General features: G+C 35.6%; 1 protein-coding gene across 5 annotated transcripts in view; it reads right to left on the bottom strand.

Moving 5' to 3' along the window:
* Window positions 1–1580: 1580 nt before the first annotated feature.
* The window catches only part of zmynd8 (zinc finger, MYND-type containing 8), a 22287-nt gene continuing 6039 nt past the window's right edge, over window positions 1581–17828 (bottom strand). For 3 of the 5 annotated variants that reach the window (XM_016233745.1, XM_016233511.1, XM_016233663.1), the window contains 18 exons: window positions 17331–17395; window positions 16986–17137; window positions 13827–14048; window positions 12228–12341; window positions 11625–11717; window positions 11423–11510; window positions 11273–11328; window positions 11117–11194; window positions 10907–11022; window positions 9633–10129; window positions 9415–9552; window positions 8311–8472; window positions 7264–7830; window positions 3418–3924; window positions 2720–2919; window positions 2539–2619; window positions 2357–2435; window positions 1581–1846 (listed from right to left, as the gene is read on the bottom strand). In XM_016233745.1, the coding sequence (XP_016089231.1) occupies window positions 1596–1846; window positions 2357–2435; window positions 2539–2619; window positions 2720–2919; window positions 3418–3924; window positions 7264–7830; window positions 8311–8472; window positions 9415–9552; window positions 9633–10129; window positions 10907–11022; window positions 11117–11194; window positions 11273–11328; window positions 11423–11510; window positions 11625–11717; window positions 12228–12341; window positions 13827–14048; window positions 16986–17137; window positions 17331–17355 (3426 nt within the window). In that variant the 5' untranslated portion in view covers window positions 17356–17395 and the 3' untranslated portion in view covers window positions 1581–1595. The remainder of the gene's footprint in view (window positions 1847–2356; window positions 2436–2538; window positions 2620–2719; window positions 2920–3417; window positions 3925–7263; window positions 7831–8310; window positions 8473–9414; window positions 9553–9632; window positions 10130–10906; window positions 11023–11116; window positions 11195–11272; window positions 11329–11422; window positions 11511–11624; window positions 11718–12227; window positions 12342–13826; window positions 14049–16985; window positions 17138–17330; window positions 17396–17828) is intronic. The other 2 variants (XM_016233587.1, XM_016233819.1) reach the window with 2 other exon arrangements.

Below are 17828 nucleotides of genomic sequence, written 5' to 3'. Positions count from 1 at the left end.
TTAGGAGGTGATATATACTGTATATACAGTATATACACCGGTGCATCTCAATAAATTAGAATGTCATGGAAAAGTTCATTTATTTCAGTAATTCAACTCAAATTGGAAATAAATGAACTTTTCCACGACATTCTAATTTATTGAGATGCACCTGTATATACACCGTGTATATTAAAGCAATAAGCCCCAAGAAACCGTGGTTTACAGTGAATTTATAACAGCTGTTATAAATTCACTGTAAACCACGGCTTCACGGGGCTTTTTGCTTTTATAAAACGGTTATTCAATATACGTAGTAAGGTTTCACAAAATAAAACAGAGCAAATAAAGTGTAATGCTATTAATAAAAACATTATTCTTCCGCCAAACAATGTAGTTCCTCACAGAGCCGTTGAGAAACAGAGTTGCGACACGCTTTGCTCTCGCGTGTCACGTGGTTCGAGGAGCTCTCAATAGTTCCAAACAACTCCGCGCTGTCAATATGTTTGAATGGGTTTAAGTAGGATAGACAGCGGTTTCACTATATTTGCAGCAATTTCTAGTGATTATTAACACATCATGTGCATTGGTTGTGTATTGATAACTACGTTGACTACGTTTTACAATCGCATTTTATTCTGGGGAGTGATGAAGAGACAGCATTAATATTTTTTCTAATATGCTTATTATTTATATTACAATTAGCATAGTATTTAGGGTTAAAATAGAGAAAATGTTTTTAAATTCCAGTGCAAAGAGAAAAAATTAGAGGCCTTTGGTTGCCAGAAAAATAATATTCCTATGTAATGCCATGGTTTAACCACTAGATGCCCGTATGGCTGTTTAATAAATATAGCCTACATATATTTAGCTCTACTCTAGTTGCTGTAAAGGGTTTTACCAGTCATAATAGCTTATTTATTGATTGATTTACTTTATGTTTTGCATCGTATATTTAGACATTATCAAACACTCAATGTTTATAAGTTTTGCTTTTTTTTTTTAAATGTTGAATTTAAAAAGATTAATTACTCACATCCCAGTATTATTTTATGACATTTATGTAAGAAGACTATATAAGTGATTGTTAAAAAAGGCCAGCAAATACAAAATTTAACCCAATAAAAAGGCAACCAACTGCATTTAGGGAAACTCTTTCTTGTATTCCTTTAATGGGCAGTCTTCACTGAAACTCATTCAACTTCCTACAGGGAGAGAAAGATTGCAGAAAGACTAAAAACTTTAAAATATGACAACTAGCATCTGGTTATGATTGCTATTAAGGTGTTTCTCATGTTATCTAACTGCAAATATAGCATAACTGCCAATTATCTAAAACTAAACATTAACTATACCGCGTTTCATAAAATACAACTACTGGCCAGATTTCCGAGAGGTAAACTAATGCGTTTAAATGCCAAAAACAGCTGTAATTTCCTCAACTTTCTGGCGAGTGTGCTTGAGAAGCACTGAAATGAATGGGCTTCAATACAGGGACTACTGTTTGTTCGGAACTATTGGCTGCTCCATGACACGCTTTACTTCCGCATTCCTCAGTTCCTATGGAAGCCTATGGGAGTGTCGTAACTCTGTTTCTCAACGTTCTGAGTCGGATACTATGTCTTACCAGACTGTGTGCATGACTTCATGTGCTCAGGCCAGTGTGCTTGTTGGCAGGGATAGTCACAGTAGCTGGTGTTCCAACAGCAGTAGAAAATGGCCTCCTTTCTGCAGTTTGCACACCACTGCTTTTTTTTTGTTTCATCTATGGCCTGCTGTTTCTCCACCTCCATCTGCTTCTTGACCTCCGTCACGATCCGCTCTCGCTCCTGTTCGAGACTCTGCCTCATCTCTGCCATGGTTAGCTCTGAGTACATTTAACAAATGTGGACAAACAAAAATGCAGTCAGTATGGAATATTGATGCACAAGATATTGGACCCATATCAGTAGGGCCCTAAGAAATCGCTTTTAATTTTTCCCAAATTCCATTATATTTTTTTCTCAGATTAAATTTGTTTCTGTTTAAAATTTTCTGTATTCAATTTGAATGGTTAAATTCAATTTTAGTAAACAAAAAGCATGTCTAGTTAATTGAAATCATAAAAATGTACAACAATTTATTAAAACTATAACAAAAATTTCATTTTTAGGGCCCTAAGAAATGTTTTATTTTTCCCAAATTCAGGTGCTTCATGTACTTGACATGTGCATGACTATGTGTAGTGAAGGAAACTACACTTTTTGCACAAACTACTTTTAATTTATTGCTTTAGGCAGGCATTGGAAAATGTCTTGCACATGGTCATCCCCTTCATGCTCATTTCATTATTGTTGCATCCTTACCTTAATTAAACTATTATCAGAAACTCACATACCTAAATTGTGCTTCATCTCTGATAATTCTTGTTGATGTAGCCACTGCAGTTTTTCAATTTCAATTCGCAACCGTCTTATCTGTAACAGGGCAAAAATGGCTGTTTTATTCATATTTTCAAGTTGTTAAATAACTCACCAACAGGGCTTTGCTCTTCTCCAGATTTACTTTACAAATACAAACCTCTGTTATTGTGTTTCCCGATGTGCCTTTGGAAAGGTCATTATATATCTCAGTCATCGTCCCTTTAACTGCATCCATGATCTGTTGGTCAAACACATCAATAATTATGTCAACAGAACAATTAAAATGGTTTTCATCTAAAGGTGTAGTTTGCAGCCCCCATTTCTTTTAGAAATCTCACTTTATTAGTGTACTTTGCTATATCAGCTGCTACATCTGCAGACGTGGTGGGGATCTGGAAGTCTCCAGTTGTGGATGTTGATGATGAAGAGGAAGAGCTGACGGTGGGTCCTGCTATTATGGTGGCTGATACCGGTGTGCTGGTCACCAGGGTGACGGCAGAGGTGGACGTGGTGTGTGTCGAGTCTTTCTGTTGCACTGCTGCAAGAACAAACCCAACAATAATGATATTTAAGTTTGGAATAAGATGTTTTTGAAAGCTGTCTCTTATGCTCACCAGAGCTGCATTTACTTGATTAAAAATAAAACGTAAAACTTAACTTATTGCAATTTAAAATAACTAAAAAAATAAAAATTAATTTCAAAATGTCATTTATTCCTGTGATGGCAAAGCTGAATTTTCAGCATCATTACTCCAGTCTTCAGTGTCACATGATCCTTCAGAAATCATTCTAATATGCTAATTTGGTGCTCAATTATTATTATTTTTTATTATTGCTACACGATTCTTAATAATAGTTCTTCTTATTATAATGATGAAAACAGTTTAGTGTTTTTTTTTGTATTTTTAATCAAATAAAAGCAGCCTTGGTAAGCATGAGAGACTACTTTCAAAAACATTAAGAAACCTAATTATTCCAAACTTTTGACCGGTATTGTACATATGACATTTAGTATTCATTCACATTGACTGCATACTTTTCACAGCCTGTCGTGTTTGGTATCTGGTGCTGGATGAAGGCTGCTGTCCCGACGAGGATGAGGAGACCTGCGCTTGCTGCTGCGGCTGTTGGCTGCGCTGCACCTGCGTTAACACCTGTGCTTGTGTGGCCGGTTGCGTTTGGCCCTGCTGCTGCTGCCTATGCACCTTTTGCATGTGCCACTTTTGAGAGGACGTCTGAAACTTGGTAGTGGGGTTCCACACGACGGCCTGCTGCACCACAGGTACGGTCTCTCTGGGCAGTAAAGGTCTCTGTTTCTTTACTGTGCTGGTGGAGATGGGTGAGGAACTGTTGGCGGTGGAGGGAGTGGTGATGGGGAGGGTCGAGGAGGTCAAAGTTGTGTTGGTCGGAGCTGCTGTGAATGGTATTATGTTAAGCGGGACGGCCATCGGGGATTGAGATGGGTCTTTAATAGTTGGGGAGGAGGAAAGGACTGTTGAGTTCTGAGGCTGGGTGACACCGCTTGAAATGGGAGTGGCTTTACCTGAAGTCAAAGAAATTCATGCGCGCATGAGACACATTTTTGTTACTTAAAATGAATTTTAACTGAAATAAATAAAATGTAAAAAAATATATATATATTTTATGTTAAATACAACATTTCTCATTTTCATTTAAATTTGAAACTCGGTGACTATTGTAAATAACTAAAATGTATGACAAAATTACTAAAACTTTAAAACGAAAACAGAAAATATAAAAGTAAAAACAAATTCTAAATATTATTAGATATTTAAAAAAACGAATAAAAAAAAAAAACGACTTTAATAATAACTTAAAATAACTTAATACTTTCATTTAAACCATTAATAAAAAGTATAAGAGTATCTCTGGCATAAGAACACATTAGCCAATTTACCTTGTATCCAACCAGGGAAACAATATAAAGAGGCAAGCAATAATCTGAATTTTTCAACAAGACATTTGTTGGTTTACTGGTTTCAGGTTTTGTCCAGTTGAATCTTAGAATGGTTCAAAATCCAAATGCACAAATTTTTTTTTGTATATGTTGATAATATGGCAGTCATCTTAGGCTTGATAAATACATACATGGGCAAGAATGATTAATTTATGCTGAAGGTATTGTATTTATCTTAGAAACGTACGCGAAAAAAATCGTCTACTGCAACGTACGAAACAACTGGCTTAGAAACAATATGAACACTGCAATAATATTACAGTAATATTAATAAAGAAGTTATCTGAGGTGAATTTCAATTTCAACAAAATCAATGACTGAGACGCAAGATGGCGCCAGTTGCGTTTGTATGAAACAAGAGAGCGATTCCGCTGCGCGACAAGAGCGTTGATCAGGCAAGTCAAAAAGTTTTCGCTTACCACTGTGTGAATTTGCAGTCAGCTATAATTGTTTTAATCTGTAAGTGAAAATGTCTGATAATAATGGGGTTACTGAGTAGTAGTAGTAGTATACGGCAAGTCATGTGATCATGTGGCGATTAGCAGATCAGCATGAAGCAACCCGCTAGATCCATGTAAAATAAAACAGATTTTATGGGGCTAATATAATTATATAATGTATATATCAATTTTATATTATTTCAATATTTTATTCTTTGATTTGTTAATTACTTTTATAAATAAAATTACTGAGTGCACCTTTAAACATCAACTATCATCTGATTGGTTGTGATTTTTATTGTTTTGCATACTGATTCACTTTCAATAGTAACATAAAAATTACTTGATGCTGATCTAATAGCATCTGGTGCAACTGATGTTGCTAGAAGTTTTATCCACATTTTTTGGATTAACAGTATTATTTACTGCTTAATTGGCACTGATTCATAAAGAGAATCTGACCTTCAGGTTTGGAGGCTGTGGGCTCTTTGAGTGCGGTGACAGCGGCTGAATCTTTCCTGTTCCTCTTCCTCTTCTTCCCTGCCTGCTCTTCTCCCAGGTCAATGACCAGCTCCCTCTCAGAGTCCGAGTCCATGTCTTCATCCACAGATGCCGGCTGCATGGCCTCCTCAGAGCCCTTGGGTTTCTCTCTGGAATCTGGGGATGCGGGAGCAGCTTTCAGTTTCTCAGGAGGTTCTTTCTCTGAATCCATACCTGGTTTGTCTTTAGTTATATGCTCGGAGGTGCTTGTTTTTTGGCTGGTTTCTCCTTTGGTTGTTGTACTGGCTGTAACAGCAGACTCTGCACTGCTGTCTTTGCCTTCACCAGCAGCCGCCGATGGTTTTGACTTTTTCTTGGGTGGCTCTTTCTCATTTTTATCATCAGCTACGGTTTTGTCATCTTGGCCGCTCTTAGATTTCTGTTCATCGTCGCTAGCATATTCACTATCGCTGGAGACAGACTTGTCGGATTCCTCTGTATCGCTGTGCTCAACGCCTTTATACACATCCTCAGATATTTCATCTATACCTGTGAGACACAGAAATGTTTAACCTTCAGGAAAGTAATACAATGGCTGCACATTCTCTATCAATAAGTCATTATAAATGAAAAGGATTATAGAGTGTAACTAACTCACTGGTGATGAAAACAGGACTATTTAAAAAGCGCTCAAAAAAAATTATATTTAAAATTCTAAAAATGCTGTTCTAAAAACTATTAGATATTGCAGAAGGTGTAATGAGTTAAGCAAAACTGTATTTTACCTAACAGGGAAGATATAGGCATAATTAGTCGAAAAATATGTATGTTTTGTCACAAAACTCATGTTGGACTAAATATTATTAGATATTTAAAAAAACGAATAAAAAAAAAAAAACGACTTTAATAATAACTTAAAATAACTTAATACTTTCATTTAAACCATTAATAAAAAGTATAAGAGTATCTCTGGCATAAGAACACATTAGCCAATTTACCTTGTATCCAACCAGGGAAACAATATAAAGAGGCAAGCAATAATCTGAATTTTTCAACAAGACATTTGTTGGTTTACTGGTTTCAGGTTTTGTCCAGTTGAATCTTAGAATGGTTCAAAATCCAAATAAACAATGGTTTAATTTTTTAAATGCACAAAATTTTTTTTGTATATGTTGATAATATGGCAGTCATCTTAGGCTTGATAAATACATACATGGGCAAGAATGATTAATTTATGCTGAAGGTATTGTATTTATCTTAGAAACGTACGCGAAAAAAATCGTCTACTGCAACGTACAAAACAACTGGCTTAGAAACAATATGAACACTGCAATAATATTACAGTAATATTAATAAAGAAGTTATCTGAGGTGAATTTCAATTTCAACAAAATCAATGACTGAGACGCAAGATGGCGCCAGTTGCGTTTGTATGAAACAAGAGAGCGATTCCGCTGCGCGACAAGAGCGTTGATCAGGCAAGTCAAAAAGTTTTCGCTTACCACTGTGTGAATTTGCAGTCAGCTATAATTGTTTTAATCTGTAAGTGAAAATGTCTGATAATAATGGGGTTACTGAGTAGTAGTAGTAGTATACGGCAAGTCATGTGATCATGTGGCGATTAGCAGATCAGCATGAAGCAACCCGCTAGATCCATGTAAAATAAAACAGATTTTATGGGGCTAATATAATTATATAATGTATATATCAATTTTATATTATTTCAATATTTTATTCTTTGATTTGTTAATTACTTTTATAAATAAAATTACTGAGTGCACCTTTAAACATCAACTATCATCTGATTGGTTGTGATTTTTATTGTTTTGCATACTGATTCACTTTCAATAGTAACATAAAAATTACTTGATGCTGATCTAATAGCATCTGGTGCAACTGATGTTGCTAGAAGTTTTATCCACATTTTTTGGATTAACAGTATTATTTACTGCTTAATTGGCACTGATTCATAAAGAGAATCTGACCTTCAGGTTTGGAGGCTGTGGGCTCTTTGAGTGCGGTGACAGCGGCTGAATCTTTCCTGTTCCTCTTCCTCTTCTTCCCTGCCTGCTCTTCTCCCAGGTCAATGACCAGCTCCCTCTCAGAGTCCGAGTCCATGTCTTCATCCACAGATGCCGGCTGCATGGCCTCCTCAGAGCCCTTGGGTTTCTCTCTGGAATCTGGGGATGCGGGAGCAGCTTTCAGTTTCTCAGGAGGTTCTTTCTCTGAATCCATACCTGGTTTGTCTTTAGTTATATGCTCGGAGGTGCTTGTTTTTTGGCTGGTTTCTCCTTTGGTTGTTGTACTGGCTGTAACAGCAGACTCTGCACTGCTGTCTTTGCCTTCACCAGCAGCCGCCGATGGTTTTGACTTTTTCTTGGGTGGCTCTTTCTCATTTTTATCATCAGCTACGGTTTTGTCATCTTGGCCGCTCTTAGATTTCTGTTCATCGTCGCTAGCATATTCACTATCGCTGGAGACAGACTTGTCGGATTCCTCTGTATCGCTGTGCTCAACGCCTTTATACACATCCTCAGATATTTCATCTATACCTGTGAGACACAGAAATGTTTAACCTTCAGGAAAGTAATACAATGGCTGCACATTCTCTATCAATAAGTCATTATAAATGAAAAGGATTATAGAGTGTAACTAACTCACTGGTGATGAAAACAGGACTATTTAAAAAGCGCTCAAAAAAAATTATATTTAAAATTCTAAAAATGCTGTTCTAAAAACTATTAGATATTGCAGAAGGTGTAATGAGTTAAGCAAAACTGTATTTTACCTAACAGGGAAGATATAGGCATAATTAGTCGAAAAATATGTATGTTTTGTCACAAAACTCATGTTGGACTAACAAAACAAAAATGCTTTTTAAGAAACGTAAGTAATACCATCAGAGAGTTTTAACAGAATGGTTTGTGAATGGCAGCAAAACACTGAAAGTTGTTGCAATTGCAATTGTACGTCAATTCAAAGTGTGAAAATGGCTGTTGTGTTTCTTATGACAGATTTCAATCTGAACTCACCCAGCTGTGCTTTGCAGCTCTCTATGGTCTTATCCAGGTTAAGTTGGAAACGGCTTCTGATCTGTCTCTTAGGGGAGGTGAGGGAGGGCTGAGCCCCATGCTGCTGTTGTTGCTGGACACTTTCACTCAGCTCCTTCAGGTCCATCTCTGCCTTACTACGATCTGAAAGAGATCACATGGCTCTCACTAGCCCGCTATGAGCAGATCTAAAAGCATACTCATTCGATCCTCATTACATCCTTATTTGAGCTACAGGACATCAAGTATAAATAAGATCTAGGAAGATTTAGAAAGGCTTTTTGTGGAATAGCATCACCAATGAATTATCCACAACGAGACCTTAATGTCTCATTGTGAAGAAATTAAATATGGTCAATTTTGATTTCATGTTTATTTTCACACAGTACAACATATTGAACAGACTTCCATTCCCTCCATCACAGCCTTGTTTCTGTTCACAATACATTTCATATGTTGTAACATTACATATATTATGTAACATTTATATTTAAAAAATATTTATGCACACAGTGATGTCTACGTACCTAAAATTATTTTAATTTATAGCCTGCAATTTGGAAGAGAACAGTGGGCAAGATGTGATATAACATTATATAGTCAGGTTTTTTTGGTTCAAGAAATTAATACTTTTATTCTGCAAGTGTGCATTAAATTGATCAAAAGAAAATATTCAATATATAAAAAGAAAAGAATATAAAATAATATAAAAAGAAAATATTTCAAATAAATGCTGTTCTTTTGAACTGTGTATTTACCAAAGAATTCTGTAAAAAAAAAAAAAAATTCCAACACTGATAATAAGAAGAAATGTTTCTAGGATCATGTGACACTGAAGACTGGAATAAATTAGATTTGAAATTATTTTAAATAGAAAACAGTTCACAATATTTCTGTAAAACTGTGCTTTCGATCAGATAAATGCAGCCTTGGTGAACATGAGAGGTTTTGAAAACGTTTAAAAATCTTTTTGACCCCACACTTTTGAATACTAGCGTATATTCAGAAAATAAAATGTGGCTATTATCAGATAAAACAATTAATCAAAGAAACAAGCAGCAGATTAATCAACTGAAGGGCGTTTACCGAGGTTGAGGTTGAGGATGCTGCCGGTAGTGGGGGTCTTCTCCTGTTTAACAGGGGTGCTGGGAGCCGGTGAATGGAAAGGTTTAGGGCTCTCTAAGCTGTTTCCTGTGAGACCTGCTCTAGGAGGGGCAGGCGATGCTGTAAGAGTAGAAATTAGCTTTAGTCATACAAATCATTCTATTTAAATATTATCAGGAAACATTTCAAGTTATATATACCAGTGCAGTCCACTGACTCCTCTCCAGTGCTGAAATGTGGCAGGGCCGCTCTAGCATGACCTTTCTCTGCAGTCTCCTGTTCTCCATCAGATCCCGTATGGGCAGAGGAGTTAGTGCTCATTGGTGAACGAGGCATGTCCGTCATTGAGATTCGCCTTCCTGTCCCACCCCCAACGTTTCCACTGGACACCATGCTCTTACCCATAAGCAACTTTGGAGATGCCGTTACATCAAAGCTGAACTTGATCTTCTCATGTTTTTCTGGTTTGACGGAGCCCGCGCTAGGGTTTGCCGGGTCCAGGAGCATCTGGAACTGGTTGTCTGGTGTGTAGGGTGTGCGGAATGGAGCGTAATTGAAGACTCCAATTTTTTTCCGGATGTTCTCTACGTACACTTCCATCTCCTGCATGGCACTGTTGAAGATGCTCTTGGTCTTCTTCACAGAGAAGGGGATCTCTTTGGACATGAGGTAGCAGTTGTTAATAGGAACCCAGGCCCTGTATATAAAAACGAATAAGTTAGAATAAATAATTAAAAAAACTGTGAAGTGACGACAAGTGTTTTCTATAAAGAAGTGTCAAGTAATTTTTCTGTCTTCACCTAGAGTGAAAAGCATCAGAATATCAATCATATCCAATCAGAACATATTGGTTTTGTATAAAGATATGAGAAAAATGATTTTGGAAAAATGTAGGGCTACAATAATTGATACAATTGGGGAAAAAAAAATCCATAATGAAAATAATCAATAACAAATTGTATTAGTTGGTTCTGTGCACACAGAAGTTGTTTTATGTATTAAAAAAAAGTTGAAAAAAAAAACTGGATATGAATTTAGGAAGTCTCTTACTTTTATAGGATAAAATGTATGTATGTATTTTTGTAATAATGTAATGTTCATATTTGAAACCTTAAATGCATAGCACAGTTAATATATTTATATAACACCGTAATATTTATTACATATTACATAAATATTATGTATATTTGTAATATTATTTATGCAATAATATTTGGAATAATTAACACTTTTATAGCCTTCATTTTAGAGGAGAACATTGGGCAGAATGTAGAATAAATATATTTTTTAAATATAATAATTAAATAATGTTTTTAAAAGAAGAAGTGGTCAACCTATAAATGGACTGTCAATATTCTATTGCGCAACACTGCTGTCGGTCACTTCTGGTTAAAAGCTAAGATTAACATGGAGCAAATTGATTTATAGTTTGATGTTGTGTGTATGGTTGGGACCCAGTTCAACGGTTCCTCACCTGTCGTGCTGCCCAAAGAACCGTGCATCCACTTGTCCATCTTTGTCTCGAAGAGCTTTGGCAGGCCAAAATGGGAATCCCTTCAGCTTGGCCCAGACCAGAGGGTGGGGGTTGCTCTGATGCACACAAATATTTCATGAACAGATGGTTAACTCACACTGGTTACTATGTGAAGAAGGAATTTCATTTTGTTTAGTGTAATACACTCACACATGGTTCACAAAACCAGTTATCCCTTTTCTGGCATGCAGAGAGATAGCACTCTGGACAGACCTCGATCTCATTCATCTGAAAGGCAATTAGTATTTAAAAACTGGCACTGAATAAAGTGTGTACTTATTTTGGCTTACAATTTACAATACATACTTCATGTTCACAGATCTTTACAATGACCTTAGCTGTTGCTGTAAGTTTATGGTTGCCTAAGAGAAAAGCAGACGCAAAGAGATAGTTTTAACAAAACAAACATTCAGCAGAAACTAATTTGACAGTACAGTGGAACCGTTAGCAACCGACCTCCATTATAAATGATACAGTTGTGCAAAATCCACTTCACATCAGCCAGGAAAGCCTCAGTGGAGCCGTACATTTTCTTTTTAATATTCTGAATAGGAACAAAAAGTGAACACACTAATAAAACACTTTCATAAGATGCCAGATTTTAGACATTTCTAAGAATTAGGAATATCAGATCAGATTCAAAATGCTTCGCTTTCACCTTTTCTAAAGTACAGAGATCCATGGGATGAAATATATATTCTGCATAATCAGGATGCTGTTCCAACAACACCGGCTTCTGAAATGGCTCCGTCTGAAGAAAAGAAAGATATATTTTAGTATTAGAGGTAAAAAAAATAATCATCCCGTAATACCTAAAACATTGAAACCGTATTTTTTTTACCATTAATTTCTGGCAGCCAATGCTTCCAGTTTTTTTTTTTTACTGTAGATTTAAATAGGATTTTTTTACAGTGTATTGTACGCATAGAATGACACTTGTGTTGGCATACCGTAAAAAAAAAAAAAAAAAAACCTTTTAACCCAACCTAACAAACCAAATTATGATGTAAAGGCTCTACTGTGAATGTAACCCCAAACAGCACCATTGAGACATTCATGAAGCTTTTCAGGTGGGCAGAATGTGTCTGTTCTATGAGACAGGGGCTTAAATGTAAGGCTGTCATTTCATATTGAAGTGTACAATGTAAAAAAAAGTGGGAAAACATTAAAAAAAAATTGTGCTAGTTCTAGGCACAGCTCTCAAATGTAGACTAAATCATGGATCTGCAAAAGCAGAGTCACGGAAAGTCATGAAACCTACACCAGGCTGCTTCATCTTCTGGAGAGCAAACTTCAGCAGGAAAGACAGCTGATCCAATGTGAGCATCGTCATAGCTTTACTCTGAGTCTCTATGCACTCTGCAACTGTTATTTTCTGTAAACAAAAGAGAGAAATGCTTAAAGCTTTATTTTAATGCAAATATTAAAGGGATGTTTCTATATGTGACCCTGGACCATAAAACCTAAGGGTCAATTTTTCGAAATTGAGATTTATACAACATCTGAAAGCTGAATAAATAAGCTTTTCATTAATGTATGGTAGGATAGGACAATATTTGGCCGAGATACAACTATTTGAAAATCTGGAATCTGAGGGTGCAAAAAAATCTAAATATGGAGAAAATTGCCTTTAAAGATGTTCAAATGAAGTTCTTAGCAATGCATATTAGGCTACTAATCAAAAATTAAGTTTTTATATATTTACAGTAGGAAATTTACAAAATATCTTCATGGAACATGATCTTTACTTAATATCCTAATGATTTTTGGCATAAAATCATTTTGACCCATACAATGTATTTTTGGCTATTGCTACAAATATACCCCAGCGACTTAAGACTGGTTTTGTGGTCCAGGGTCACATATCGTAAAAAGCAAAATATAATTTTTCTGTTGAAAGAGTTTTAAAAATGTATGCAAAAATTAATTCAGATATCACTGGCATGGTATGCTGCCAGTTACAGCTTATGTTTAGTATTCAGTAACTTAGGAGCATTACTAATTTCACATGCAAAAAAGTTAGCCAATCATAAAAGCAGTAATTTACATGCAATATATACATTTTAAAGGGGTCATATAATGCTTTTTTAAAGATCATTATTTTGTGTATTTGGTAGTAGCAAAATAAGCCTGTTTAATTCTAAAAGTCAGAGAGGGTGGAATATTGTCAGGTAAAACAAAAGTATGACTTTTTAGTGAAAGAAACCGTGAAAAAGTGGATTTGAGAGAAAAAACAAACAATTAAAAGTTAATTTAACTAATAGATATTGCCATACTTCCCCAGTTGATTAATGCAACTGGGGAAGTATGGCAAACATTTTTTGTATTACAAGTTTTCTGAAATGTTATGTTTAAATATGCAAATAATGCATTATCTAATTAATTATGCAATAATTATCACAAATTTCCAGAACAGAAATCTGAACAATGTATAAAGCCAGGTTCAAAAAGTTTCATTTTGTTGACGTATCAGGGTCAACGATTTTTACAAAACTGATTTCAGATGTCTTTTTTTTTTTATCACTCCATAAATCAGAAAATATAGCCAGAAAAAAAAATCACCATGGTTTTAGGAACAAAATGGTGTATATAAAATCAAGCAAATCAATATGAACAAACCTCTCTGTAAAAAAAACTTCAGAATATACAGTAGATGAAAAAAAAAAATGTATTGTAAAGAAACGTATTGTAATTGAAATCTACAGATGCACATCGATTTTTTAAAAAAAGTGTAATAAAATAAACTATGTTTTGTCTGTAGTATATCTTGCCCAAAATAAAACACTTCCAAATAGCTAACAATCTGCACTGTGAAGATAAATTATTTTTTTAGACAAAGTAGAGCTGCATGAGCCAGTACCTCACATTCAGGGCAGAACCAGTCTCCCTCGGGCTCTGCAGCCAGTTTGAGGCACTTAGCGTGGTAGACGCGCGGGCAGAGCTCACAGCAGAGCACTTGGCCCTCGCGGTGACACACCCAGCAGTAGAAGTCATTCCGCCCGTCCTGCGGTACAACATCAACAGGGTCTGTGGTGAGTGCGGGCTGCTTCACATAGTAAAAGGGACCATGTCTTAGTTCTGACTGGAATGCGGGCGAGAGAAACAGAGGGTTGGGGTTTCAAAACATGGGTATTAAAGGTAACAAGACAAAACAAACAGGCACAACGGTTATCGATCAGGGAGTGGCATGGAAGGACAGAAATGGGCAAATGTAGACTAATGAGCATTAAATTAATGTAATTTCAATCTGTAACGTGAAAGTAAATGCATCCTTGTTAGAGATGGAAACAAGCTCAGGTCTAATTATTAATTGCAGCTGCATCAACATGAATCATAGGCTGTCCCTGGATATACATTTCTGCTTAGCTCGCATGACAGCCACCTGCCTTGCATTTGTTTGTCTGGGCTCACTATCTGAAGGCACGGACCTTAGGCTGTTTGTGAAAATGAATGTCACTGTCGAAAGATGGCACTTTTCTAGAAGGTAAAATGTTTTGTTTGGATTCCCTGCAACAACAAAAAAACTGTAGTGGTCAACTTGAGGGTTTATCAAAAGCTGATACCAGGGTTTGACAATAAGTGTGGTCTGTTTGCATATGGTTGCTGTTGAGTAAACGCTCATGGTGTGAGATGCTGAAAAAACAGTGGATGTGATGATGCTTAAGGTGTGATGCAATAGCCGCATCAGTCAAAACATGTACAGTCAAACCAAAATTTATTCAGACACCTTTCACACATTATCACAGTTTATTCACTATAGTTTAGAAAATGGTAATAATATATGACAAGAACACAGAGGTAAACTGTTTCAGAACAAATTCATCTTGATAATGTCAAATAACACTTAAAGGAACACTCCACTATTTTTGAAAATAGGCTCATTTTCCAACTCCCCTAGAGTTAAACAGTTGAGTTTTACTGTTTTCGAATCCATTCAGCTGATCTCCGGGTCTGGCGGTAGCACTTTTAGCTGTAGCTTAGCATACATCATTGAATCTGATTAGACCGTTAGCATCTCACTCAAAAATGACAAAAGAGTTTCTATATTTGTCCTATTTAATTCCTTCTGTAGTTACATCGTGTACTTAGACCGACGGAAAATGAAATGTTGCCATTTTCTAGGCCGATATGGCTAGGAACTATACTCTCATTCCGGCGTAATCAAGGGACTTTGCTGCCGTACCATGGGTGCAGCAGGCGCAATGATATTACGCAGCGCCTGAAAATAGGCTAACTTCCGTCAACATAACCAACGTGACCACCTGCTTGCACAGGGAGCGTGCTGGGGACTATTTTCAGGCGCTGTGTAATATCATTGCGCCTGCTGCACCCATGGTATAGCAGCAAAGTTCCTTGATTATTACGCCGGAATGAGTATAGTTCCTAGCCATATCGGCCTAGAAAATTGCAACTTTTCATTTTCCGTCGGTCTTAGTACACGATGTAACTACAGAAGAGTCGAGTTTTAAATAGGAAAAATATAGAAACTCTTTGGTCATATTTGAGTGAGATGCTAACGGTCTAATTAGATTCAATGATCTATGCTAAGCTACAGCTAAAATCTGGCTGAATGGATTCGAAAACGGTAAAACTCAACTGTTTAACTCTAGGGGAGTTGGAAAATGAGCCTATTTTGAAAAATAGTGGAGTGTTCCTTTAAGCAAAACATGGTCAGGTCAAAATGTCTGAATAATTTTTGGTCCCAACTTTTTATCAATTTTACTGGTAGTCCACTGTATGAATACTTTTTTGGTATAATATGTCACAGTTTACTTTATTTTGCTATCCTCACTTACATAAACGAACTATAGTGTCCGGCACCCACTAGTAAAAAAAATATCAAAAATTATATCTGGTGTCTGAATAATTTTAGGTTTGACTGTATACTCAACGGTAAAAAAATAAAACAAGAACACAGGAATGTATTAATATATTGATATTGAACTCTTGCTACTATAACAGCCTGATAAAAGAGGCCTTTCGATTTAATATTCATTGATTTACTCATTTTATTTTGAGGACATAAGTCTAAATATAGCTATTATTAAAATGATAAATCCATATAAGTTATTTAATTTTTAAAAAGTTTAAACTTGATGTAAACTTGATGAAGAAAATGTACTCCACATCTGACTCTTAATTTAAAAACGGCTACTTATTGCTAAAAACAGCAAACCGTTTCATTTTCTTGGTGCTAAAATATCAGCAAAATGTTTTCAATCAAGTATACTTGAAAAACAATAGGAAAATTACTTAGGTATTTGCATCTATTTGATTTCTAGAATCAGCATAAATGTTAATTGTGAATACAATTACATTTAATCAGTTAAACATTTTGAACATTATATATTTAAGCGGTTAAAATGTATGAATTAGTTTACATTTAATAAATTGGATTTATATGACAAATATATAAACCTGGATATTGAGTATTTAATACACATTTGTTAGTTTTTTTAGTAATATTACATAAATCTCATCCTTACTTGTTTCAATTATATGTGACAAAAAAATATGCATCACATTACGTTAATTAGTTTATGTTAAAACTGTTTAATCCAAATGGATGTCAATTTTATATGTAATTAAAATACATAAATCTTAAATATAGGCCTAAATATTTTTTGTGATAAGAGTGATAAGATTTTGATAATGACTAAAATGAAATACATTTTTATTTAACAAAATATTTGCAATCAGAAAATTGCATTATTAATTGACAAGGCTTTTGGCAGATTTTGTAACATTTGCCAAAAGTGCACACAAATCTTAAAGTGGCCAAAAATAAAGTTTGGCACCGTTTCAGGTGGCAAAACAGTGAACTAAATCATAAAGTGTACATATATATTAGGATGATAGTAATGATGTATACCATAAAATCTTGTAGAGAAATCACCACGAAGAAGTCGCCCAAAAGACAAAATAAAAAAACAAAACAAAAACAGACAGACACTGAAATTAGTGAATGACTGACATGCAGGACTGAACAAGGGCCTTGTACAGGGAGTCAAAGTTGCACCTGGTCTTTACTGTTATTGACGGCTCCTGGTTTCTTCTTCTTTTTGACAGGAGTGGAGGAGGATTCCGATGGTGAGTGTCCGTTTGAGGAGTGAGGGGGGCTGGAAACCTTGCGCTTAGGGACGGTCCTCTCTGCTGACCCTTGATCAGAGACTGCACAGCAATGGGACAGATTACTGACACAAACTTAGAGTTAAAACTGTAGGTATAAACTAAACTATACTGAACAAATTAAATCCGACCACAAAGCATCAACAAAAATGGAAGCTTAACAAACATGACGTGTTTGCACGGTTTTGACACTTGATAAATGTGGCACTCTCATCTCATCAAGCACAATTCTCACCCTTGGATCGTGTTGCGATTTCCATCCTTTCAATTGCATCTGACTCCTTCCCTCCTTCAGCCAAACTGCCACAATGAAAAGAAATCAATGGTATTTAAATGTCCATGTTGTACATCTACAGTATACCTGCTGTTTTGTCGTTATGGCACCTGCACTTCTAATGCCATTCTTTTCGGTACAAGAAACTTCTTTACTAAAATGATGCTTGAAGTCATTTTTCACCTTCAGAGGGAATGTGTTTAGTGATAGTGAAGCTAAAAATTTGATACTAGCAACAACAAAAAAAATCAGCTGAGGCCTTTTTCCTGATGGTTTCGTCAACGAGTGACATCAAATTTTATGTAAATATATACAAAAAGGCAAAGCAGTTTAATTTCTTTAAACAATAATGTGCTTTTCTCCAATCCAAAAACACAACAGACAGCCCAATTTAATTATGCAGTGCAAAAAAAAAGAAATACTTAATATTTCTTATATATATATATATATATATATATA

The sequence above is a fragment of the Sinocyclocheilus grahami genome, unplaced genomic scaffold (assembly GCF_001515645.1).
Source record: "Sinocyclocheilus grahami isolate Dianchi unplaced genomic scaffold, SAMN03320097.WGS_v1.1 scaffold2.1, whole genome shotgun sequence".
Taxonomy (NCBI): domain Eukaryota; kingdom Metazoa; phylum Chordata; class Actinopteri; order Cypriniformes; family Cyprinidae; genus Sinocyclocheilus; species Sinocyclocheilus grahami.
This window is presented reverse-complemented; position numbering and strand designations above follow the sequence as displayed.